The sequence below is a fragment of the Lithobates pipiens genome, unplaced genomic scaffold (genome assembly GCF_037356315.1).
Source record: "Lithobates pipiens isolate NorthernLeopardFrog02 unplaced genomic scaffold, aLitPip1_a1.2 Scaffold_18, whole genome shotgun sequence".
NCBI lineage: Eukaryota > Metazoa > Chordata > Amphibia > Anura > Ranidae > Lithobates > Lithobates pipiens.
The window spans coordinates 374,404,990-374,430,717 of record NW_027507758.1 but is presented as its reverse complement, the minus strand read 5'-3'; the positions used below and the strand labels follow the sequence as shown (position 1 = coordinate 374,430,717).

Below are 25,728 nucleotides of genomic sequence, written 5' to 3'. Positions count from 1 at the left end.
CAAATGTATACTGGTTGTACTGTATTCTTTCAAAATTCAGTAAAACTTTTGTGAAAGAGAAGACACAATGATGCTCCTCAAACTCTGCAAGCTCTGCTTAAAGTCTGTGTACTGAGTGTTTTCTAATCTGACATCTGTCTTTGTGTGGCTAGCCATAAAGACAAAAATGCTGTTTGTATGTATAAATACACATCATTTATCACAGCTGACTGATGAGACTTAATGCAGCAGATGCAAGAGAAAGAAAAGTCTGTCACAAAATCAAATATTAAATTCTTTAAATTTTAGTTTCTTCTGGCCAGTAATTAGACTGCACTAATTGAATGTAGGGATATCAGTTTAATGAAACAAATCAGGTTGCTTACACAATAAAAACTAAATATTTACTCAGTGATAAATAAAAAGTATGCATAGCTTAATGTGAAACTCCAGACAAACACCTACTGAATATACACAACTGAAATACATAGGGGTCTATTTACTAAAACTGGCGCGCACGGAATCTGGTGCAGTGGTGCATGGTAACCAATCAGCTTCTAGGTTTGTGAAAGCTTAATTGAACAAGCTGAAGTGAGATGATTGGTTACTATACACAGCTGCATCAGATTCTGTGTGCACCAGTTTTTGTAAATCTCCCCCATACTGTACATGCTATTGCTTTACCTGCCAAAAATGTGTAATTCTGTATAGTCTGTCTTGTGATTTATACACATTTTCTATATGCTGCACTGACAGACAGGTGACATACATAATAAATAATTAAGCAATTAATCTTCTTTGTAAAGAAATGCAGCTTGCTATGTCACCTCCCATTTCCAGCCATGTCTTTGGAGAGTCAATAAGCATTGAAGAGGGCACCGATACAGAAAGCATTACTAAATCGGGAAGTAGAGTTATTTTCATGAACAGCAAGGTGAATGGTTCACACAAATGCAAAGATAAAATGACACATTCTTGGTATAAGCACTCATTCACATGCCCAAACACACACTGTCTCACCTGCCCCTGCACACCTGTTACATTAGAAGTGGCTGTGTCTATACGGCTGCTGGCCCCCATAGAGAAACATGGGCTGCCTGCATGCATCTTCAGGTGGATCTAACCACATAAACAAGGCATTCATTCATGCAGTACAGGTGTCCCCACGTAAATGAGCCCTGGCACCAAATATATACCTCTACATGTTTCAACTGTGTATTTAGCTGTTTGTCGGAGTTCAACTTTTTTGCTGATTTACGTCACAGTTCAAAGAGAAAATCACATTTCTGTGCAAGTTTTATAAAACCCGAAGATTCCATGACTTTCCACCAAGGGTCCTTCTTCCCTGGCGAATTACACATGTATAACGTCCTTTGGTCTTTTCTTGGGCTTGCAAGACAAGACTAGCAGAAGACTTCATGGTTATTCCAGGAGTAGATGAGATAAGGCGGGAACCATTTTTAAACCAACTAAAATGGAGTAGAGTGAGAAAGTTGATATAGTGCATAATACAATATGCAGAAATGCAATACAGGTAGCACTAAGCGATCAATTGATTTGACTATGTTGTTTTAAAGGACCTTTGGCTTAAAAGCGATTGACATAATGAAAAACAAAATTGATAATTTAGGGTGAATGGGATTAGACTTTGCACTAGGTATACCTGTTTGGCTCAATTTCTGAAAGACACAGCTATTTTATTAAAGCAGAACTAAGTTGTGCGACTTGTAATGTGGCTTTGGACATAAAGTTGCATGACAAGGCGCAGCCCATGTATTTCAATGGAATCGGTTCAAATTTATGCAACTTAAAGTGATCCTAAAGCTAAAAGATTTTTTTTTTTACCATAATACATTCCTTGCATTAAAGGGGTTGTAAAGGTAAATGTTTTTTCACCTTAATGCATTCTATGCATTAAGGTGAAAAAACATCTCACACTGCCGGCGCCCCCAGTCCCCCCCGTATTACTTACCTGACCCCGTGCTCGCCCCCCACCATCCTCTTCGCTGCTCAGCCTGGCCGCTGATTGGCTGGAGTGGATGGATTGAAAGCAGCGCAGCCATTGGCTCGCGCTGCTGTCAATCACATCCAATGACGCAGCACGCCGGGGCGGGGCCTTGTGATACAGCGCCGGCGGCTATAGCCGCCGGCTGTATCACGGGAGCGCGCCCGCTTCTCGCCATGCGAGGGAGCTCGCATGAATGTGAGACGTACCTGCGGGAGGAAGCAGAGACAGCCACTGAGGGACCCCAGAAGAGCAGGTTCGGGGCCACTCTGTGCAAAACGAGCTGCACAGTGGAGGTAAATGTTACATGTTTGTTATTTTAAAAAAAAAATTACTTTAAAAAGGTCCCTGCATGACTTTCATGCGACTTGAGTGGCACAGACTGCAATGTAAACTCCCCTGCATGAAAGTCACATCTTAATGTTATCAATGTAACAGTTGTGCAACAGTCAACAGCCAAAGTCGCATCATAGTTGCTCATCCAAAGTTGCATCAAAGTTGCAATGGAAATCACACAACTTTAACTACTTCAATACTGGGCACTTACACCCCCTTCCTGCCCAGGCAATTTTTCAGCTTTCAGTGCTGTCACAATTTGAATGACAATTGCACGGTCATGCTATACTGCAGGGATATGCAATTAGCGGACCTCCAGCTGTTGCAAAACTACTAAGTCCCATCATGCCTCTGCCTCTGGGTGTCATGCTTGTGGCTGTCAAAGTCCTGCTATGCCTCATGGGACTTGCAGTTCGGCAACAGCTGAAGGTCCGCTAATTGCATATGCCTGCTATACTGTAACCACGTGAAATTTTTATCATTTTTTTTCACAGAAATAGAGCTTTCTTTTGCTGGTATTTAATCACTGCTGTTTTTTTTTATCTTTTCCTGAAAAAAAAAAAAGGTTTTTCTTAGTTTCTGTCAGTAAATTTTGTAAATAAGTAATTCTTCTCCTTAACTGATGGGCGCTGTTGAGGCGGCACTTATTGACACTAATAGGTGCCACTGATGGGCACAGATAGGCAGCACTGGTGGGCAATAATGGGTGGCATTGATGGGCAGCAGTGATGGGTAGCAGTGATAGCCAGCACTGACTGGCATCACTAATGGGTACTGATTGCTGGCACTTGTGGGCACTGTTTGCTGGCACTGGTGGGCACTCACTTCTGGCACTGTGGATGCTTTATTGTAATCAGGGCACTTTTCATCAGTGCCCTGATTACATGTCTAGATGTGCTCTGTAAGGAGATGGCGCTGATCTGCTCTCCTCTCCTCACACTCTGTCAGTGTGAAGCGAGGAGCACCGATTACCAGCATCTCCGTGTTTACATATGACCGTCTGTGATTGGACACAGCCGATCACATGGTTAAAGAGCCACTGCCACAGCTCTTTACATAGATTGGTGATGCTCCTTGTCTTAGCAGCACAGCGTGGCCGTGATCGCCACCCTGCGTGCCCCCCGGGGGCTCACAAGAGCGGTTATTCTGAGCGGCGTCATATGACATCCACCCAGAACGAGAGCTGCACCGCCCGCTGTCATTTGATGGTGGGCGGGCAGCAAGTGGCTAGCTGGGTAGGGTCACTTGTAAATGGGGACTGGTACCCCTTTTAGTGAGGTACCTTCCTTGGGTGGGTATAGTGGGTGGAGCTAGTATGCCTTATATAGGCTACCCCAGGTATACTAACATAGTAATCCTATAGCCTGAGGAGAACCCTTTGGGGCAGGCCCATACTAACTAATTTGGAGAACCCACCTATGGGGGACCTGCAGTGAGGACTTTGAAAGAGTGGGTGCCCATTCTAAGCTTGTGTTGGAGATGCACTGTGCAGAATTTGGATGTCGGGATGGAGAATGTGGAAGTGAAGGTCGTGATGTAAAGGACTGTACATTATATCTCTGTCGTGGTAAAGAACATTAAAAGGCTGCATGTCTGGACATTCCTTATTTCTGGAGGAGGGCCTCAGGCCAGGAGAATATGAGTAACCTAAACAGTCAGAGTTTTTCCGTGTTACAGATGTGTGTGTACCCAATCTTGTTTCAGTTGTAGGGGGATGGTGGGTGAGACCTCTGACTGTTGCTGGTGGCAAATCAGGGCTGCTTACACACTGTTGGTACCCAATGATATTTGCCAGATCAGGCAATGATCATCTTATATCTATGGGTAACTTTAAAGTAGAACTCTGTTTAAAGTAAAAACTGCTTTTAAAAGTATTACCAAATATGTTATGATAATATAGGAACTTCAGTAACTTCCTTAGTTTTACTGTAGGGTAATGGAGGGCATCAGTTTGCTATAATAACATTATTAGTCTCATCCATCTCCACCCACCTCCATTTGGTGTTGGTGAAATGCAAGCATTTTTAAAATACCACTAACCTGATTCTCTGCCGTGGTTGGGGTGTGTTATGGGTACAATTGAAGGTAACAGATTCACCCTTGGGAATGTAAAGCATCTTCACTTTGACCTTGAGTGATGCAGTTCTTTGATTAGGTGTTTCTTAAAGGAAATAAGTGTCAGAATCAGTATGACACCATTACAGACTTAAGCTATTCATCTGTAATTTTTGGAGTCTTTCCCATAACATTACAATTTCCTCACCTTTACAGCCATGGCAGTTTGGGTAACATGGTTTCTGCATACTACACTTTTTATGAACTTGTGGTAGCTGACATGTAGATCCAGCCACACAGCCTAAAAATATAGAAAGGATTTGTTTTAGTTTACCTTGCATGGATAGGATTGTGTTTTCTGTATGCATAAAATATGTAGAACTGCTTTTCTGTATGCATAGACCTAACATAGGTGATTTTGGCATTATCATGTAAACTTTTCTTCTCTGAATGCAAGTTTATAAATTGAGAACCCAGTCTGGTTCCATGCCTTATATTGGGAAAACAATAATGACCACAATCATTCCAACAGATCAACTTTCCCTTGTTTGTTCAGAGGTAATGGAAGACCTAGCACTGCAACAATATATATGTGATTTTATTCCCAGTCTCGCCATAACTAGCCAGATGGCGCAACAATTGTCTAATGTCTTAAAGCATTTTTTAACTGACAAAGCTTTACTCTACCAGATGTCTAACAAATCCACTGACAGGTCTCTTTTTGTTTGGCAGGGAGCTTTGCTGATACTTCCCAAAATAAAGCAAGATGATCTATTACTAGCAAGTCTGTGTTGGAGTATATTTTAATTTAAAATGACCGGGTGTTATCATTCTAACTTCTTTTTTGATGTTGCATCTGCAACCTTCTCAAATTCATGATTTTAAAATTGATCTTTGTCAAAACCTGGCAACTCATTCATACACAAAATAGTCTCAGATTTGTATTCACACTGCAACCTAATTTCCCTGTTTCAGCCAGAGGAGAGTTATTAAAGTGGGGTACCCCCTAAAAAAAAAAAATTAAAAGTCAGCAGCTACAAATACTGCAGCTGCTGGCTTTTAATAATCGGACACTTACCTGCCCCAGGGTCCAGCGATGCGGGGGAACGAAGCCCCCCCCCTCGCTCTCCGCTCCGCTCGCGGCGCCGTCATGCATACTGTGGGCACCCGGCTGTGGCTTCACAGCCGGGCACCCACTGCGCATGCGCGAGCGGCGCAGGGCGCCGTGATACGCCGTACAGTCACCTGGGACACGTGACAGGTCCCAGGTGAATGTGCGGCGCGAGGGGAAGTGATGTCACCAGCCCGGGCAATGAAGAAGGCAGACTACGAGGGACCCCCTAGCAACCGGTATTTAGAGGTGAGTAAAAAATTTTTTTTTTGCCAATTATTTATTTTTTGATTTTTTTTAAGAATTTTAAGTAGTTTTATTTTTTGGGGGGCAACACCACTTTAAGGTTCTGCTTCTCCGGTTACAGCCAAGACAGAGAGCCTGCTTTTCTCTCTGTCAATTTTTCTTCCTGGTGGATGGGAGGAGGTAAGGGCCTCCATTCTCTGAATTTCAATAATTGCAGAAACCCATTGGTTGATGAACAGTGGGAGAGTGTCTCCAGTATGAAATTCCTAGCTGCGTTTAACCACTTGCCGACCGCCTCACGCCGATGTACGTCGGCAGAATGGCACGGGCAGGCATAAGCACGTACATGTACGTGCTTTGCCTCCCGCGGGTCGGGGGCCCGATCGGGCCCCCGCCCGGTGCCTGCGGCGGTCGGTTTTCGTTCGGGAGCGATCCCGGACGAGGGGACGGCCATTCATTCATGGCCACCCCCTCGCGATCGCTCCCGACGAATGGAAATCCCCGGTGACATCACTTCCTCTCCTGTAATGTAAACACAGGAGAGGAAGTGATGTATTCTCTCCTCCGTGTCGGTATTTTTCGTTCCGACACGGAGGAGAGCGGATCAGTGAGTTGCACCAACACATCCCACACACAGTAGAACATGCCAGGCACACTCACACCCCCCCTTTACCCCCCGATCACCCCCCCAATTACCCCTGCCCCCCAGTCACAGTGACACCAATGTCATTTTTTTTTTTTTTTTTTTTTTTTTTGCATTGGTGTCATTTGTGACTGTAATAACTGTTAGGGCAGTTAGGGTTAGCCCCCTTTAGTTCTAATGTACCCCCCTAACCCCCCCAATAAAGGTTTAACCCCGTGATCACCCCCCGTCGCCAGTGTCACTAAGGCTGGGTTCACATTGCAGCGGTTTATGAGAACGAATGTGATTCGCACCGCACTGCAGTGCAAATCACATCCGATCTCTGTGCGATTCGAGTTCAGCCATTCGCCGCACCCGCCGCACCCGCCACACCCGCCGCACCCGCCGCAAATTCGCACGGGACCCTTTTTTTGGCCCGCAGCAGAATCGGATCGCATGGGTGTTCACACCATGCGATCCGAGTTTGCAGATCGCACTGCGATATGCGAACTGATCTGGGGGTGTCAGTAACATTTCACTGACACTCCCAGCAGTTCGCATAGGGCAGTGTGAACTGCCGCCGGGAGGCATGCGATGCGGGAACCCGCCGCGGATTCGCGGCGTTTCCGCATCGCTCCAGTGTGAACCCAGCCTAATAAGCGATCATTTTTCTGATCGCCGTATTAGTGTCACAGGTGACGCTAGTTAGGCAGGTAGGTATTTAGGTTCGCCGCAGCTTTTTATAGCGCTAGGGACCCCCATATACTACCGCATAAAGCCCCCTGATTGCCCCCTAGTTAACCCTTTCACCAGTGATCACCATATAACTGTTACAGGTGACGCTGGTTGGTTAGTTATTTTTTTATAGTTTCAGGGCACCCGCCATTTATTACCTAATAAAGGTTTAACCCCCTGATCACCCGGCAGGTGTCATTTGTGACTAATAACTGTTAGGGCAGTTAGGGTTAGCCCCCTTTAGTTCTAAGGTACCCCCCTAACCCCCCCAATAAAGGTTTAACCCCGTGATCACCCCCCGTCGCCAGTGTCACTAAGGCTGGGTTCACATTGCAGCGGTTTATGAGAACGGATGTGATTCGCACCGCACTGCAGTGCAAATCACATCCGATCTCTGTGCGATTCGAGTTCAGCTATACAGATAGTATGGCTGAATTCGTGTCGCACCCGCCGCACCCGCCGCAAACTCGCACGGGACCCTTTTTTTGGTCCGCAGCAGAATCGGATCGCATGGGTGTTCACACCATGCGATCCAAGTTTGCAGATCGCACTGCGATATGCGAACTGATCTGGGGGTGTCATTAACATTTCACTGACACTCCCAGCAGTTCGCATAGGGCAGTGTGAACTGCCGCCGGGAGGCATGCGATGCGGGAACCCGCCGCGCATTCGTGGCGTTCCCGCATCGCTCCAGTGTGAACCCAGCCTAATAAGCGATCGTTTTTCTGATCGCTGTATTAGTGTCACAGGTGACGCTAGTTAGGCAGGTAGGTATTTAGGTTCGCCGCAGCTTTTTATAGCGCCAGGGACCCCCATATACTACCGCATAAAGCCCCCTGATTGCCCCCTAGTTAACCCTTTCACCAGTGATCACCATATAACTGTTACAGGTGACGCTGGTTGGTTAGTTATTTTTTTATAGTTTCAGGGCACCCGCCATTTATTACCTAGTCTCACTAGTGTACCCCTAAATTTAGGGGTGTCTACTTTCTAAAATGGGGTCATTTGGGGGGGGGGGTTTGTGCCATCTTGGCATTTTATGGCCTTCAAAACTGTAACGCCCTTAGAAAGCCTGAAGGCGGTGCTTGGTTTTTGGGGCCCCGTACGCGGCTAGGCTCCCAAAAAGTCCCACATATGTGGTATCCCCGTACTCAGGAGAAGCAGCAGAATTTATTTTGGGGTGTCATTTCACATATGCCCATGGCATGCGTGAGCAATATATCATTTAGTGACAACTTTGTGAAAAAAAAAAAAAGTTTGTAATTTTCCCGCAACTTGTGGCAAAATATAAAATATTCCATGGACTCAACATGCCTCTCAGCAAATAGCTTGGGGTGTCTACTTTCTAAAATGGGGTCATTTGTGGGGGTTTTGTGCCATCTTGGCATTTTATGGCCTTCAAAACTGTAATAGGTAGTGAGAAGTGAACTCAAAAAATTACGCCCTTAGAAAGCCTGAAGGCGGTGCTTGGTTTTCGGGGCCCCGTACGCGGCTAGGCTCCCAAAAAGTCCCACATATGTGGTATCCCCGTACTCAGGAGAAGCAGCAGAATTTATTTTGGGGTGTCATTTCACATATGCCCATGGCATGCATGAGCAATATATCATTTAGTGACAACTTTGTGAAAAAAAAAAAAAAAAAAAAAAAGTTTGTAATTTTCCCGCAACTTGTGGCAAAATATAAAATATTCCATGGACTCAACATGCCTCTCAGCAAATAGCTTGGGGTGTCTACTTTCTAAAATGGGGTCATTTGTGGGGGTTTTGTGCCATCTTGGCATTTTATGGCCTTCAAAACTGTAATAGGTAGTGAGGCGTGAAATCAAAAATTTACGCCCTTAGAAAGCCTGAAGGCGGTGCTTGGTTTTCGGGGCCCTGTACGCGGCTAGGCTCCCAAAAAGTCCCACATATGTGGTATCCCCGTACTCAGGAGAAGCAGCAGAATTTATTTTGGGGTGTCATTTCACATACGCCCATAGCATGTGTGAGCAATATATCATTTAGTGACAACTTTGTGTAAAAAAAAAAAAAAAATTTTTTTTTTGTCATTATTCAATCGCTTGAGGCAAAAAAATAAAATATTCAATGGGCTCAACATGCCTCTTATCAATTTCCTTAGGGGGTCTACTTTCCAAAATGGGGTCATTTGGGGGGGTTTTGTACTGCCCTGTCATTTTAGCACCTCAAGAAATGAGATAGACAGTCGTAAACTAAAAGCTGCGTAAATTCCAGAAAACGTACCTTAGTTTGTAGATGTGACAACTTTTGCGCAAACCAATAAATATACAATTATTGACTTTTTTTTTACCAAAGACATGTGGCTGAATACATTTTGGCCTAAATGTATGACTAAAATTGAGTTTATTGGATTTTTCTAATAACAAAAAGTAGAAAATATCATTTTTTTTCAAAATTTGCGGTCTTTTTACGTTTATATCGCAAAAAATAAAAATCGCAGAGGCAATCAAATACCATCAAAAGAAAGCTCTATTTGTGGGAAGAAAAGGACGCAAATTTTGTTTGGGTACAACATTGCATGACCGCGCAATTACCAGTTAAAGCAGCGCAGTGCCAAAGTGTAAAAAGACCTCTGGTCATTTACCAGCAAAATGGTCCGGTCTGAAAGTGGTTAAAAGGTGTATGAGAACGTTTGTAAAGTTTTCACTCTGTAATTCTCCCCAACAAGACTGCAGGAGGATGAAACTTTAAGTAGTTCTAGAACTATTTCTTTTCTTTTGGTATAAGGACATTTTTTTAATTTATTTTTTTAATACTTTTTATTGGTTTTCTGAAAAAGTTGTACAATAAATACAGAGCGTTTGGGCATTCCCTGGCTCAAACAGCACAAAACAATCAAAAAGGAAAAGAACAAAAAACATAGCTACTATAAGGACAATTTAAAACTAAAGTTAAACCCTACAATTTTTTACATCCAAGAAAACTGCCATTTTAGCCTTTGTTTGCTCTGCAGTTGTCATGGTGCTGCACATGTGATCAGCTACGATACCAGCCATTTAACAGTTCAGTTGGGCAATGATTTGTATCGGTGGTTGTGTCCCTATGGAGTGCCACATCCAAACTAACTAGACAGAAAAGGGTGTCCTCTGTGGACTTTAAATACACTAGTATAAATTAATTTATTGAAAAAGTATAATTTATTAAACATGATAAAGCAAAAACAAAATGCATTGGAATGGTTACAGTGACTGTGTGCAAAATACAAAGTCAAACCACATAGATGGTATATGAGATTCTTGTAGTTTACTGACGCATTTCAGAGTGTCAATATCTCTTTCTTCAGGGGTCTTATGAGGAAATCAATCATAAATCTACAATACAGTGGTTGCAAAGCATCAGAAAACATGTATAACAGTCAACTATATAGTATAATATATTTATATGAAAAAAATTATATGTATTCAGGCAACATAATGTATATTGTGGTGGTATCACAAGTGAAACATTCCAATAGGGCTAGTTAAAAACAAAGAAAATAGACGGAACTGTAGTTGGAAAGGAGCTGCGCTGAAACTGGTATTGTGATAAACAAAATACCACATGTAAATATACACATATCTGAAAATGACTCTACACACAGCTTGTTTGAATTATGCTGATGGCTGCAGACTGCTCAGAAGGATCGTTTATTTTGTCTATTTTTGCCCTCTGGTAGGCTGCTTTATTGTTTTTACCTGGTTATTTGCAACTCTGTTTTTCTTGCATTGAATTTGCTATACTGTTGTTTCTCATCAGGTATTCCCTTTTCTGTGCACTTTCTGTGCATCTTCAAGGGGGCCACTGCCCAAGCAGACCACCCTCAGCATATAAGGTAAGAGGTGCTCAGCATGTTGGTAAGTATGGAAGAGGAAAAACGTGTGTGACCTTCTAATGCTGTGATTTTCTGACAGCCCTTCCAGATCTGGGAGAAGTCGCTCAAAGTCTTTATCTCACCATCGACACTCTGGTCACGGCCATTCTCACCACAGTCGCTCGTGGCGTAGCCTCTCACGCAGAAGGTCTCCTTCTCCTCGTTGTGAAAGGAGCTATCACAACCGCCCTGCAGCAAACGTTTGCTGGGTGTGCAGATCTCCAGCTTTGCCAGCCAAATTAGCTTTCCCCGCATGCTTTAATGAAGCAACCAGGCAGAAGTAGTCGGATGCAAGAGAAGTATCTGACCTTATCAGAGAATCTGTACGAGAATCTATTCCGGAATCATCACCTCCTGAACCAGAAAAGACTGGCTCAAGCACATCTGCTGTATCTCATAATACTCCCATTGATTCAGATTCAGCCTCTAACAATGAAGATTCAGAGATGCCCACAGGATTTGACTTTGCCTTAGTGGAATCCTTTATAAGATCAGTAAAGGAGGCCATAGCATGGGAGGAAGCGGAGGAGGCTCCTCCCAAAGTATGGAAATACTTCCCTAATTTAAAAAGAGCCAAAGTCTTTTCCCTTTATCGAGGAGTTGGAGGATCTCATTAAGGATGAATGGGAAAGATCAGATAAGAGATCCAACCTTAATAACAGGTTGGCCAAATTAGATCCATTGAAGGAATTGAAGGTGAATTCCTGTGTTTGACGCTTCCCTGATGCGACTCATAAGACATGTTACCCTTCCAATAGAAGATGCAGTAACCTTCTGAGACATGCTGGACCAGAAGATCAATCAGGATATGGAAAAAGCCTACTGCACAGCAGGAGGGGTGTGTAGGCCAGCAGTAGCAGCGGCCACAGTCAGTAAGGCAATCGTTGGATGGTCTGCCAATATAGAAAAATCCATACATGAAGGAGCGGACCAAGAGAAAATAACTAGTTCCCTTCAAGAACTGAAACTGGCAGGCGATTTTGTAGTAGAGACTTCAGTAGATGTAATTTGTTCTTCTACGAGGGCTATGTTAGCTTCAGTCATGGCTAGAAGAGCTCTTTGGCTGGCGGATCCAGCATCAAAGACCAACTGGTGCAAGATTCCTTATGATGGAGTCAACCTTTTTGGTTCAAAACTGGACTCGGCGATCTCCAAAGTGACAGGGGGTAAATCGGGATTGATTCCCTCTGATAGAAGGCCAAACCTCAGAAAGGTCCTACTTTCAAACGCAACCTTCCAGAGAGGTATAGGGAAGCGAGATGGTATAAGCCAGGATGAGAGTTCAAAAGAACATGGAAGAATCCACAATCCTCTTTTTTGAGGCTTCAAAAATCCAAGACCACCACGTCAGGGGATAACCAGAAGTCCTTTTGAGGATACACCCGTCTTGCCTGGGAAAGTGGGAGCAAGGCTCAAAAAATTTGATCAGGTCTGGACGGATCACATAAACTATGCTTGGACACTGTCCACAATAAAACATGGGCACAAATGGAGGTTTTTAGACAGGGTGCCCGAAGGCCATTTCCAGCCAACCAGACTTCCTTCTTCACCAGTCAAGAGGAAACTACTTCTCAAGTATGTGGCGGATTTGGAAAGCAAGGGGGCAATTTTGGAAGTTCCAACCCCTCAAAGAGGAAGGGGGTACTACTTTCCCCTATTCTTAATAAAGAAGAAGACGGGAGACTTACGCCCTGTGATTAACTTAAAAGGGCTCAACAAAGAAATTCAGATCGAAGCCTTAAAAATGGAAAGCCTCCAATCAATCCTATTAGCCATAAACTTAGGAGACTGGATGCTCTCAGTAGATTTATTGGATGCCTATCTACATGTGCCTATACACCACGCATTTCAAAAATACCTACAATATGCAGTCAATCATTGACATTTTAAAGTCCAATGCCCCCTGTTCGGCATCTCCTCCGCTCCCAGGACTTATACAAAAACTCTCCTTCCAGTGATTGCATTTGTAAGGGAGAAAGGCCTGAGCCTCTATCACTATTTGGACGACATTTTGCTTCTAGCAAACAGTCAAGATACGCTGATTCTCCATCGGGGGATACTGATTAACACTCTCCAGAGTTTCGGGTGGTTAATCAACTGGAAAAAAGCAATCTTCAACCTATATAAAACATGATTTTTCTAGGGGCAGAACTCAATACTCTGTCAAACAGAGTCAGCCAACCTCAAGGGAAGATAGACCCGTTGATTCGGAAGCTAAGAAGTTTAATGACAGCAACATTCCTTCCGGCAAGAGTCTGTCTGAGCACATTAGGCTCAATGTCGGCCACTGTTACGATGGTCCAATGGTGCAATGGCACACGAGGGAGATGCAGTCTTCATTTCTCAATCGGTGGAACAATGTATCAATGCTCCAGCCGATTGCCATTCACCGCAGAGTGAAAACAGTCGGTTTGGTGATGGATGAATACAGACAACCTTAAAAGACACAGACCTATAGGTCACGCAGAACCAGAGGTAATTACATAAGATGCCAGTCAAACAGGATGGGGAGCACACTACTGGGACCAGGCGGTTCAGGGTCAATGGCAATTGCGGTGGGCATGATATCGAATGTTCTCGAACTCAGAGCAGCCCTTCAAGCCCTGATAGCTTTCGGCCCTTCCGCGAGGGGGAAAAGTGTCCTTATACAGATGGACAACAAAGTGGCGGTAGCATACATTTAGAAATAGGGGAGTACCAGGAGCAGTACCTTACTACAGGAAGTTCGCCCCATCCTGGAATGGGCCCAGTTATTCAAAACAGATCTTCGGGCAGTGTATGTTCCGGCAAAACAGAACTTACTAGTCAGTTCTTTAAGCAGAGAGTTCTTGTCAAACAACGAATGGTCTCTGAACCATCAAACTTTTCATCTCTTGACTCAAACTTGGGGGATTCCAGAAATAGATCTGGCTGTGACACCGGCAAAGACCAAATGCCAGAGGTTCCTGTCAAGGGCAGCATATCCATCTGCGGAAGGGATGGATTGCCTGGATCATCCATGGAACTTTCGTCTGGGATACATATTACCACCAACTCATCTAATAGCGAGTTTCCTGTCAAGGCTCAGGAGGTCACCAGCCTCAGTATTAGCAGTGATTCCGTTCTGGCCTAAGGGGGCCTTGGTTCACGACTCTGCTACCACTCAGCTCCACTACTTCTTCCACTGTCTCAGGATCTTCTTCACCAGGGGCAGTACTTCCATCCAGAGAGACTCCATCTAATGGCATGCTCAGTTCCTAGAGCAAGGCTGTTCTCAGGAAGTTGTTTCAACACTACTTCAAGCAAGGAAATGTTCAACCAATATTACTTACAGTAGGATATGGGAGAGATTCACGATCATGGCTCAACAGTATGGCTGGGATCCACTACATCCTCAAGTTTTGCAAATCTTGGAATTTTTGCAAACAGGTTTATCTAAGGGACCCAGTCCAAGCACCCTTAAGGTGCAGATTTCATCTTTATCTGTAAAAATAGGGTTCAAATGGGCATCACACCCTCTTCTAATCCAGTTTATAAAAGCTTGTGTAAAGATTTGGTCTCCAAGAAGACCAACATTTCCAACATGGGATTTATCAGTACTGCTGAATACTCTATCAGGTTCACCCTTTCATCCAGCTGACTCGATCACATTGTGAAACTTAACATTGAAATTAACATTTCTTATCGCCACCACGTCAGCTAAAAGACCTTTGGAGATTCAGGCGTTAATGATCTTAGAACCTTATTTGATCTTTTACCCAGACAGGGTCGTTCTGAAACCATCAGACCACTTTACTCCAAATGTGTCATCATCTTTTCACTACAATCAGGAAATCAACCTTCCTTTATTTACTGATGATCAAGGGCAACCACATGCTTTGGACATTATGACGACCATTAAGAACTACCTGACAGCTACTGTATATATTAGGAAGACTGAGAATCTATTGGTGATTCCTCATGGAGGAAGAAGAGGCCAAATGGCTTCATCTAGAACCATCACATCGTGGCTAGTTAAGACCATGAAGAAAGCCTACGATGTTCAGAATCTGACGATACCTGGAGACATCAGGGCTCATTCAACAAAGGCAGTGGCAACCTCCTGGGCAGCATATTGCAGGGTGTCACCAGAGACAATCTGCAGGGCAGCAACCTAGTCTTCCAGGCATACATTCATGTCCCTTTACAGGGTAGATTCGGCTCAGTTGTCTACAGTTGAATTTGGCAGATCAGTTATTCGGGTTAATGCTACAGCCATATCATAAATAAATTACACTACTTTACTTGCACCCCCCGACTGGCGAGTTATTTACCAGTGTGTGTGCTACCATGATGCGTCCGAAAAATTGTATACTCACCTTTCCGTAATTTTCCTTTCCTGACGCATCTCCATGGCAGCACACAGCATCCCACCCTTCATTAGATGATAGCTACAGAGTACCTCTCCTTCATCTTTTATAGTTAACCTATCCTGTCAGGTTGTGGGGGCGGAGTCACAACCCAGTGTGTGTGCTGCCACGGAGATGCATCAGGAAAGGAAAATTACGGAAAGGGGAGTATACACTTTTCCATTCTGTACACCTTTCACAATTTTTGGTGTGTAGAGTCATTTTCAGATATATGTATATTTCCTGTGGTATTTTGTGTATCACAATACCAATTTCAGCGCAGCTCCGTCCCAACTACTATTTTATACATGTGTGTATCTCACCTTTTGAGCTGCTGCTTTTTTGTACCAGTTTACTTAGCGCAGTATTCTTTTATATATAATAGACGGAACTGTTGAGAGTGGCTGATCTTGACAGCCTGCATTGGTATTGCACAGAAATAATGGAATTTAAGATTTAAATAATGCTGGGCTCCTATAGGGGGCGTTTGGACAGCTCGAGACACTGAAGCCTAAGATGAGGATGTCTCCTTGTAAATAAAGGTAATAAGTATGAAAATTAATGGGGTTTTAAACCATGTTAGATTCAAGTTGTTCATATACATATATATATATATATATATATATATATATATATATATATATATATATATATATATATATATATATATATATACACAGTATCTCACAAAAGTGAGTACACCCCTCACATTTTTGTAAACATTTTATTATATATTTTCATGTGACAACACTGAAGAAGTTACACTTTGCTACAATGTAAAGTAGTTTGTGTACAGACTGTGACATACTGAAGCAGAGCATGATCCCCTCTCTTCAGAGACTGGGCCACAGGGCAGTATTCCAACATAACAACCCCAAATACATCCACAAGACAACCATTGCCTTGCTAAAGAAGCTGAGAGTAAAGGTTATAGACTGGCCAAGCATGTCTCCAAACCTAAAACCTATTGAGAATCTGTGGGGCATCCTCAAACGGAAGGTGGAAGAGCGCAAGGTCTTTAACATCCACCAGCTCTGTGATGTCTTCATGGAGGAGGACTCCAGTGGCAACCTGTGAAGCTCTGGTGAACTCCATGCCCAAGAGTGTTAAGGCAGTGCTGGAAAATAATGGTGGCCACACAAAATATTGACACTTTGGTCCCCAAGTTGGACATTTTCACAGTGGTGTACTCACTTTTGTTGCCAGCTGTTTAGACATAATGGCTGTGTGTTGGGGGTATTTTGAGGGGACAGCAAATTGACGCTGTTATATAAGCTGTACACTCCCTACTTTATATAAAAATAAAATATTTACAAAAATGTGATCTATACACACACAAGTATCTTAAATTCCATTATTTCTGTGCAATACCAATGCAGGCTGCAATGATCAGCCACTCTCAACAGAAAAACCTTGGAGACACAGTTCTGTCTATGTTCTTTGTTTTTAACTAGCCCTATTGGAATGTTTCACTTGTGATACCACCACAATATATATGAGTTTGCTCAACCACTTCAGCCCGGAAGATTTGGCTGCTCAATGACCAGGCCATTTTTTGCGATAGGGCACTGCGTCGCTTCGACAATTGCGCGGTCGTGCGACGCTGTACCCAAACAAAATTGATGTCCTTTTTTTCTCACAAATAGAGCTTTATTTTGGTGGTATTTGATCACTTCTGCGTTTTTTATTTTTTGCGCTATAAACAGAAGAGCAACAATTTAAAAAATAACACAATATTTTTTACTTTTTGGTTAACCTGAAAATTCAAATACAACCACTAACAGCGCTAATACCACATCTCCATATACAAAAAATAGTTGTCTATACTGAGCATGTAGTACTTTCAAAAAACCAGCAAGTCTTTTGTCAGAATTTATGTCCATACACCAAATGTTAATGGCTGAGATCACACTCTATTCCTCATCAATGAATGCAGTCCTTCATATTCATATTCATACAATCTTCATAGATGTCTGGGTGTATATGGATATGGTCCTACACCTTCACCATGAACTGTTCCACCTCCGTGAATATGTATATAGATGGCTGCTTACCAGATTCCAGTCACTTTAGAGCCTATCTCCACTATGTGGAACTCCTCTGTCTGGTTCTGTGTGTCCCGCTGATTGCTCTCACATTGGTAGTAGACATGCAAAAGATTCAAGGGGTCTCGTATAGTGTGATACCTTTTATTAGGATTAAATTAATTCCCTACCCCCCTTACATAATATGCTTACATTTAAAACAACTTAAAACCAGCTTATAACATTTGGGGTGTTAGTGGTGCCGTACGATCGTCTCACCGGTAGGCTGCAGATCTCATCCGACACAGTCTCCGTGTGTAGACCTGGGTCCTTGTCGGCTTTCACTCCCCCTCTTGCTCGTGTGACCACCGCCCTGACGCGTTTCGTGTTTTCACGTCTTCAGAGAGCGTGGTCACACGATATACTGAGCAATCTTATATAGTAATATGTATTTAAAAACAGGGCGTCGCTAACCTGCACAGTTGCGTCTGTCCCTCCCACCGTATTGAGCAGCAGTCAGCAGAGAGTGATCTCCCTGTCTTCCCCTTATGCCGCTCTACTTCCAGTTCAGATGTGACCGGCAGTGACGTCTACTTCCGGTTTCGATTTCACCGGAAGTATATGACTGCGTCGCTGCGTGTGGATAGACACTTAACATCCATCCTGCTGAGCTACAATTGTAGTCCAAGCTGGATAGGAATCAATTGGCTTCATCAATTGACAGCAGTCAGCAGAGAGTGATCTCCCTGTCTGCCCCTTCTGCCGCTCTACTTCCGGTTCAGATGTGACCGGCAGTGACGTCTACTTCCGGTTCCGATGTCACCGGAAGTATATGACTGCGTCGCTGCGTGTGGATAGACACTTAACATCCATCCTGCTGAGCTACAATTGTAGTCTGAGTTGGATAGGAATCAATTGGCTTCATTCAAATAGTTACATTCATCAGTTCTACTCCATACATCATTACATTACTGCATAATGTTTAGTACATCATTACACTGCTGTACGTTTTTCCTCCTTGTTTTGATATAGTATACTTGTCAGTAGCTGTATATTTACATGCTACTGAACGTAATTTATATTGTACAGTAACAGTGTAGGAGTAATATGTATCTCCTAATGCACAGTAGTTACATGTAGGGAGTGTCTTATAAGCCTTGCCTATATGGGTAAATAAAAAATTATATATAAAACCATATATCAATCATATCTAGTGTCATATACTATGTAAACATAGCGGAACTGTTTAACAAAGATACCTATTACATTATGTATGCAAACACAATAAGGTATGGAAGTCCAAACAATAAATAAAAATACAAATGAATATCATGATAGAAATAAAAAAAGAAGAAGAAAAGAAAAACAGAGAAATAAGACTGAAAACGAGGATAAAAATAATCACAAAAATAAAATAAAATAAAAAATAAAAATTAACCTTAAAAGTAAAAATACAAATAAATATAACTAAAAATAAAAATGAAAATGAAAATAAATATAAAAATAAACATAAAAATAAAAAGCAGTAAAAGTACAAATAAGGATGTAAATAAGAATAAATAAACTAAACATTTACATCCTTATTTGTACTTTTACTGCTATTTATTTTTATGTTTATTTTTATTTTTATTTTCATTTTTATTTATTTTTATTTTTATTTTTAGTTATATTTATTTGTATTTTTACTTTTAAGGTTAATTTCTATTTTTATTTTTTATTTTATTTTATTTTTGTCATTATTTTTATCCTCGTTTTCAGTCTTATTTCTCTGTTTTTCTTTTCTTCTTCTTTTTTTATTTCTATCATGATATTCATTTGTATTTTTATTTATTGTTTGGACTTCCATACCTTATTGTGTTTGCATACATAATGTAATAGGTATCTTTGTTAAACAGTTCCGCTATGTTCACATAGTATATGACACTAGATATGATTGATATATGGTTTTATATATAATTTTTTATTTACCCATATAGGCAAGGCTTATAAGACACTCCCTACATGTAACTACTATGCATTAGGAGATACATATTACTCCTACACTGTTACTGTACAATATAAATTACGTTCAGTAGCATGTAAATATACAGCTACTGACAAGTATACTATATCAAAACAAGGAGGAAAAACGTACAGCAGTGTAATGATGTACTAAACATTATGCAGTAATGTAATGATGTATGGAGTAGAACTGATGAATGTAACTATTTGAATGAAGCCAATTGATTCCTATCCAACTCAGACTACAATTGTAGCTCAGCAGGATGGATGTTAAGTGTCTATCCACACGCAGCGACGCAGTCATATACTTCCGGTGACATCGGAACCGGAAGTAGACGTCACTGCCGGTCACATCTGAACCGGAAGTAGAGCGGCAGAAGGGGCAGACAGGGAGATCACTCTCTGCTGACTGCTGCCAATTGATGAAGCCAATTGATTCCTATCCAGCTTGGACTACAATTGTAGCTCAGCAGGATGGATGTTAAGTGTCTATCCACACGCAGCGACGCAGTCATATACTTCCGGTGACATCGAAACCGGAAGTAGACGTCACTGCCGGTCACATCTGAACCGGAAGTAGAGCGGCATAAGGGAAAGACAGGGAGATCACTCTCTGCTGACTGCTGCTCAATACGGTGGGAGGGACAGACGCAACTGTGCAGGTTAGCGACGCCCTGTTTTTAAATACATATTACTATATAAGATTGCTCAGTATATCGTGTGACCACGCTCTCTGAAGACGTGAAAACACGAAACGCGTCAGGGCGGTGGTCACACGAGCAAGAGGGGGAGTGAAAGCCGACAAGGACCCGGGTCTACACACGGAGACTGTGTCGGATGAGATCTGCAGCCTACCGGTGAGACGATCGTACGGCACCACTAACACCCCAAATGTTATAAGCTGGTTTTAAGTTGTTTTAAATGTAAGCATATTATGTAAGGGGGGTAGGGAATTCATTTAATCCTAATAAAAGGTATCACACTATACGAGACCCCTTGAATCTTTTGCATGTCTACTACCAATCAGCGGGACACACAGAACCAGACAGAGGAGTTCCACATAGTGGAGATAGGCTCTAAAGTGACTGGAATCTGGTAAGCAGCCATCTATATACATATTCACGGAGGTGGAACAGTTCATGGTGAAGGTGTAGGACCATATCCATATACACCCAGACATCTATGAAGATTGTATGAATATGAATATGAAGGACTGCATTCATTGATGAGGAATAGAGTGTGATCTCAGCCATTAACATTTGGTGTATGGACATAAATTCTGACAAAAGACTTGCTGGTTTTTTGAAAGTACTACATGCTCAGTATAGACAACTATTTTTTGTATATGGAGATGTGGTATTAGCGCTGTTAGTGGTTGTATTTGAATTTTCAGGTTAACCAATTCCTTTGTTTCTGTGCATGATAAGTTTTATTTTATAACGGCAGCTAAGTATTAAGAACCATCCCCAGGTGGGAGTAAGTTGACTGCACCCTATGAGCGCTGGGGTTAGTGGTAGGCATATCAATTGTTTGAGTGCATACCCCTGCCAGATTTGATTTTTTACTTTTTGTTATAATAAATATGCCATATTTTTTTTTTTTAAAACAAATTTTTTCCTCAGTTTAGGCTGATATGTATATTTTTGGTGAAAAAAAAATTGCAATAAGTGTATATTGCTTGGTTTGCGCAAAAGTTATAGCGTCTACTAAATATGGGATAGATTTATGAAATTTTTATTATTATTTTTTTTACTAGTAATGGCTGTGATCTGTGATTGTTATTGGGACTGCGATATTGCGGCAGACAGATCGGACACTTTTGACACATTTTTAGGAGCATTGACAATTATACAGTGATCAGTGCTATAAAAATACACTTATTGCTATATAAATGTCATTGGCATGGAAAGCGTTAACTGTGTTCCCTACATGTGTTCCAACTGTGGGGGGATGGGACTGGCTAGGGGAGGAGAGAGATTGCTGTTCATACTTAGTATGAACACATGATCTGTCCCCTCTCCCCTGAGAGTACCGGGATTTGTGTGTTTACACACAGATCCCGGTTCTCGCTCTGTCACAAGTAATCGCGGGTGCCTGGTGGTCATCGCGCCCGCCAGGCACTCGCATCGGCTCCGGTCACACGTTGCAGGCGCGCCCGCCTCCTACAGTGTCTTAAAGGGCCAACGTACAGCTGCGACGGCTCGCCCAGGGGAGCCATTCTGCCGCAGTTATATCGGGAACCGGTTAAATACATATCTTTTTTTAATATAAATATCTTCTACTATATCGTTGACTGTTATACATGTTTTCTGATCTTTTGCAACCAACATATTGTAGATTCATGATTTCCTCATAACACCCCTGAAGAAAAAGATATTGACACTCTGAAACGCGTTGGAGAACTACGAGAATCTCATATACCATCTATGTGGTGACTTTGTATTTTGTATACAGTAACTGTAACCAATCCAATGCATTTTGTTTTTACTTTGTTTATCATGTTTAACCACTTGACCACTGGGGACTTAAACCCCCTTCCTAACCAGACCAATTTTCAGCCTTTGGTGCTCTCACAATTTTGAATGACAATTACTCAGTCATGCAACACTGTACCCAGATGACATTTTTGTCCTTTTTTTCACACAAATGGAGCTTTCTTTTGGTGGTATTGAATCACCACTGGGTTTTTTATTTTTTGCGCTATTAATCAAAAAAGACTGAAAATTCAGTTTAAAAAAAAAAATTTCTTTGATTCTTTTAACCACTTAAAGAGGAAGTAAACCCTGATGGGTTTACTTCCTCTTTTTTTCCCTGCAAAGGTAAAGCATAATGGACTACTATGCATCGCATAGTAGCTCATTATGTGTCACTTACCTGACACAGGAGCCAGCGAAGTCGCCGCTGTCCCCTGTAGTCCGCCGCATCCATGTTGCTTGTGGCGTCTCGCAGCTCCGACGAATCACAGCGGCGCAACCGCGATGACGTCACTCCCGCGCATGCGCACGGGAGTCGCGCCTCGCAGCTCCGCCGCTGTCATACGGCGAAGCCGCGATGACGTCACTCCCGTGCATGCGCACGGGAGTCGACAAATTTGGCAAATCCATTCTTGGATTTGCCGCATTTAGTGCGCCTGCGCGCCGCTGTCTACGCCGTAGACAGCGGTGCCCATTTTCGGGCAAATATCTCCTAAACCATATAGGTTTAGGAGATATTGCTTGGACCTACAGGTAAGCCTTAATCTAGGCTTACCTATAGGTCCAAGTTGTTTGGAAGGGTTTACTTCCTCTTTAACCACTTGGGATCCGCGCTATTGCAAAATGACGGCAATAGCGCGGACCCACATTTTCGGGACTACGTCTATTGACGTAGTCCCGGTTACGAGCGGCCTGCGCGCCCCCTGAGGGGCGCGCGCGGCGCGCTCTGTGATCGGCGAGTCCGTGAGACTCGCCTGATCAGCGATCCGTGTAAGGGGTCGATCCCGACCCCTTATCACGTGATCAGCTGTCAGCCAATGACAGCTGATCATGTGATAAAACTGAGCCGGTAATCGGCTAGTATTCCTCCTCGCGCTGACAGCGCGAGGAGAAAAAAAAAAAGCCGATCGCCGGCGGCCGTGTTCGGGACATCAGTCCCGATCACGGCCAGCAATTTAAAAGGACACCTGCCCCCTGCCAGTGCCCACCTGCCACCCGCAGTGCCATCCTGAAATAAAGTAAGTGCCCCCCTGTCAGTGCCACCCAGCAGTGCCCATAGTGCCCACAGTGCCACCCAGCAGTGCCCACAGTGCCACCCAGCAGTGCCCACAGTGCCACCCACAGTGCCACCCAGCAGTGCCACCCACAGTGCCACCCAAAATCTGCCTCAGGTGCTGCACCCCAGTGCCGCCCATCAGTGCCCAGCAGTGCCGCCCATCAGTGCCCAGCAGTGCCGCCCATCAGTGCCCAGCAGTGCCACCTATCAGAGCCACCTATCAGTGCCACCTATCAGTGCCCATCAGTCCCATCTATCTGTGGTACCTATCAGTGCCCATCCGTGCCACCCATCCGTGCCACTTATCCGTGCCACCCATCCGTGCCATCTTATCTGTGCCCATCTTTGCCCATCAGTGCCGCCTTATCTGTGCCCATCGGTGCCGCCTTATCTGTGCCTATTAGTGCCGCCTTAACTATGCCTATCAGTGCCCACCAGTGCAGCCTATCAGTGCCCACCAATGCAGCCCATCAGTGCCCACCAATGCAGCCCATCAGTGCCCACCAATGCAGCCCATCAGTGCCCACCAATGCAGCCTATCAGTGCCGCCTAATCAGCGCACTTCAATGAAGGAGAAAAATGACCCGTTTGCAAAATTTTATAACAAACTATTAAAACATGATTTTTTTTTTTTTTTTTTTTGCATCTTTTTTTGTTTGTTTAGCAAAAAATAAAACTCCGAGCTGTAACTAAATACCACCAAAAGAAAGCTCTATTTGTGGGAAAAAAATGATAAAAAATTCATTTGGGTACAGTGTTGTATGGCCGCGCAATTGTCACTCAAAGTGCATCAGCGCTGAAAGCTGAAAATTGGTCTGGGACTGAGGGGGGTTTAAGTGCCCAGTAAGCAAGTGGTTAAGGACCGCCGTATTGCCATTGTACGTCATCGCAATGGCACAGGCAGGCACAAGCACGTACATGTACGTGCCTGCCTTCCAGTGGGTGGGAGGTCCGATCGGACCCCCTCCCGCTGGATACGGCGGTCCGGTTCACTGCAGGAGCGATCCGTGATGAGGGGATGGCCGTTGGTTTCTGGCCACCCCCTCTGGATCGCTCCTGGCCAATGAGAAGCTTCCTCCCACTGTGTATTGTTTACACAGGAAGGAGGAAGTGATGTCATTCTCCTCGGGGCGGTCTTTTTGACCGGACTACGAGGAGAAGACTAAAAGTAAGTGTGCACCAACACTACACTGACATGTAGGTACACACAGGCACACAAACCCCCCCCCCCCCCCGATCGCCCCCCCGATCCCCCCTCCCCCCCAGTCACAGTTTCATTGATTGCATTGATCATTTCTTTACTGATCACTGCATTCAGTGTCAGTTGTAACAGTAAAAACTATCAGGGCAGTTAGTGTTAGGTCCAGGGTAGCCCCCTATCACCCCCCAATAAAGATTTAACCCCCTGATTGCCCCTAGAGTTAACCCTTTCACCCCCTTTTGCCAGTGTCACTAAGCGATCATTTTTCTGATCGCTGCATTAGTGTCGCTACTGTCGCTACGTAGCTAGTTATTTTTTTAGGTTCACCGCCAGGTTTTTATATCGCTAGGTACCCCGATATACTACCCAATAATGGTTTTAACCCCCTTATTGCCCCTAGTTAACCCTTTCACCCCCTTTTGCCAGTGTCACTAAGCGATCATTTTTCTGATCGCTGCATTAGTGTCGCTAGTGTCGCTAGGTTGCTAGGTTTTTTTTTTAGGTTCACCGCCAGGTTTTTATAGCGCTAGGTACCCCGATATACTACCCAATAATGGTTTTAACCCCCTGATTGCCCCTAGTTAATCCTTTCACCCCCTTTTGCCAGTGTCACTAAGCGATCGTTTTTCTGATCGCTGCATTAGTGTCACTAGTGCCGCTAGCGATAGGTACCCCGATATACTACCCAATAATGGTTTTAACCCCCTGATTGCCCCTAGTTAACCCTTTCACCCCCTTTTGCCAGTGTCACTAAGCGATCGTTTTTCTGATCGCTGCATTAGTGTCGCTAGTGTCGCTAGGTAGCTAGTTATTTTTTTAGGTTCACCGCCAGGTTTTTATAGCGTTAGGTACCCCCATATACTACCCAATAATGGTTTTAACCCCCTGATTGCCCCTAGTTAACCCTTTCACCAGCGATCACAGTATAAGTGTCACTGGTGACGCTGGTTAGCCAGTTAGTTATTTAGGTTCCCCGTCAGGTTTTTATATAGCGCCAGGGACCCCCATATACTACCTAATAAAAATTTGAACCCCCTGATTGCCCCTAGTTAACCCTTTCACCACTGATCACCGTATCAGTGTTACGGGTGACTCTGGTTAGTTTGCTTTTTATAGCATCAGGGCACCCACCATTTATTACCCAATAAAGGTTTAACCCCCTGATCACCCGGCGGGTGATATTAATTAGGTTTTAGGGTCAGGGTCTGCGTCGCCCCAGGCAGCGCTAGGTTAGTGCCAGTACCGCTAACACCCACACGCAAAGCATAAACCTCCCGTAGTGGTATAGAATCTGAACAGATCAATATCTGATCTGATCAGATCTATACTAGCGTCCCCAGCAGTTTAGGGTTCCAAAAAAACGCATTGTTAGCGGGATCAGCCCAGATACCTGCTAGCACCTGCGTTTTGCCCCTCTGCCCAGCCCACC

At 43.6% G+C, this 25,728-nt stretch overlaps 1 protein-coding gene across 2 annotated transcripts in view; it reads right to left on the bottom strand.

Moving 5' to 3' along the window:
* Positions 1-319: 319 nt before the first annotated feature.
* LOC143988268 (matrix metalloproteinase-23-like) overlaps positions 320-25,728 on the bottom strand; it is a 48,231-nt gene continuing 22,822 nt past the window's right edge. For both annotated transcript variants that reach the window (XM_077487715.1, XM_077487714.1), the window contains 3 exons: positions 4,584-4,676; positions 4,361-4,481; positions 320-1,448 (listed from right to left, as the gene is read on the bottom strand). In XM_077487715.1, the coding sequence (XP_077343841.1) occupies positions 1,277-1,448; positions 4,361-4,481; positions 4,584-4,676 (386 nt within the window). In that variant the 3' untranslated portion in view covers positions 320-1,276. The remainder of the gene's footprint in view (positions 1,449-4,360; positions 4,482-4,583; positions 4,677-25,728) is intronic.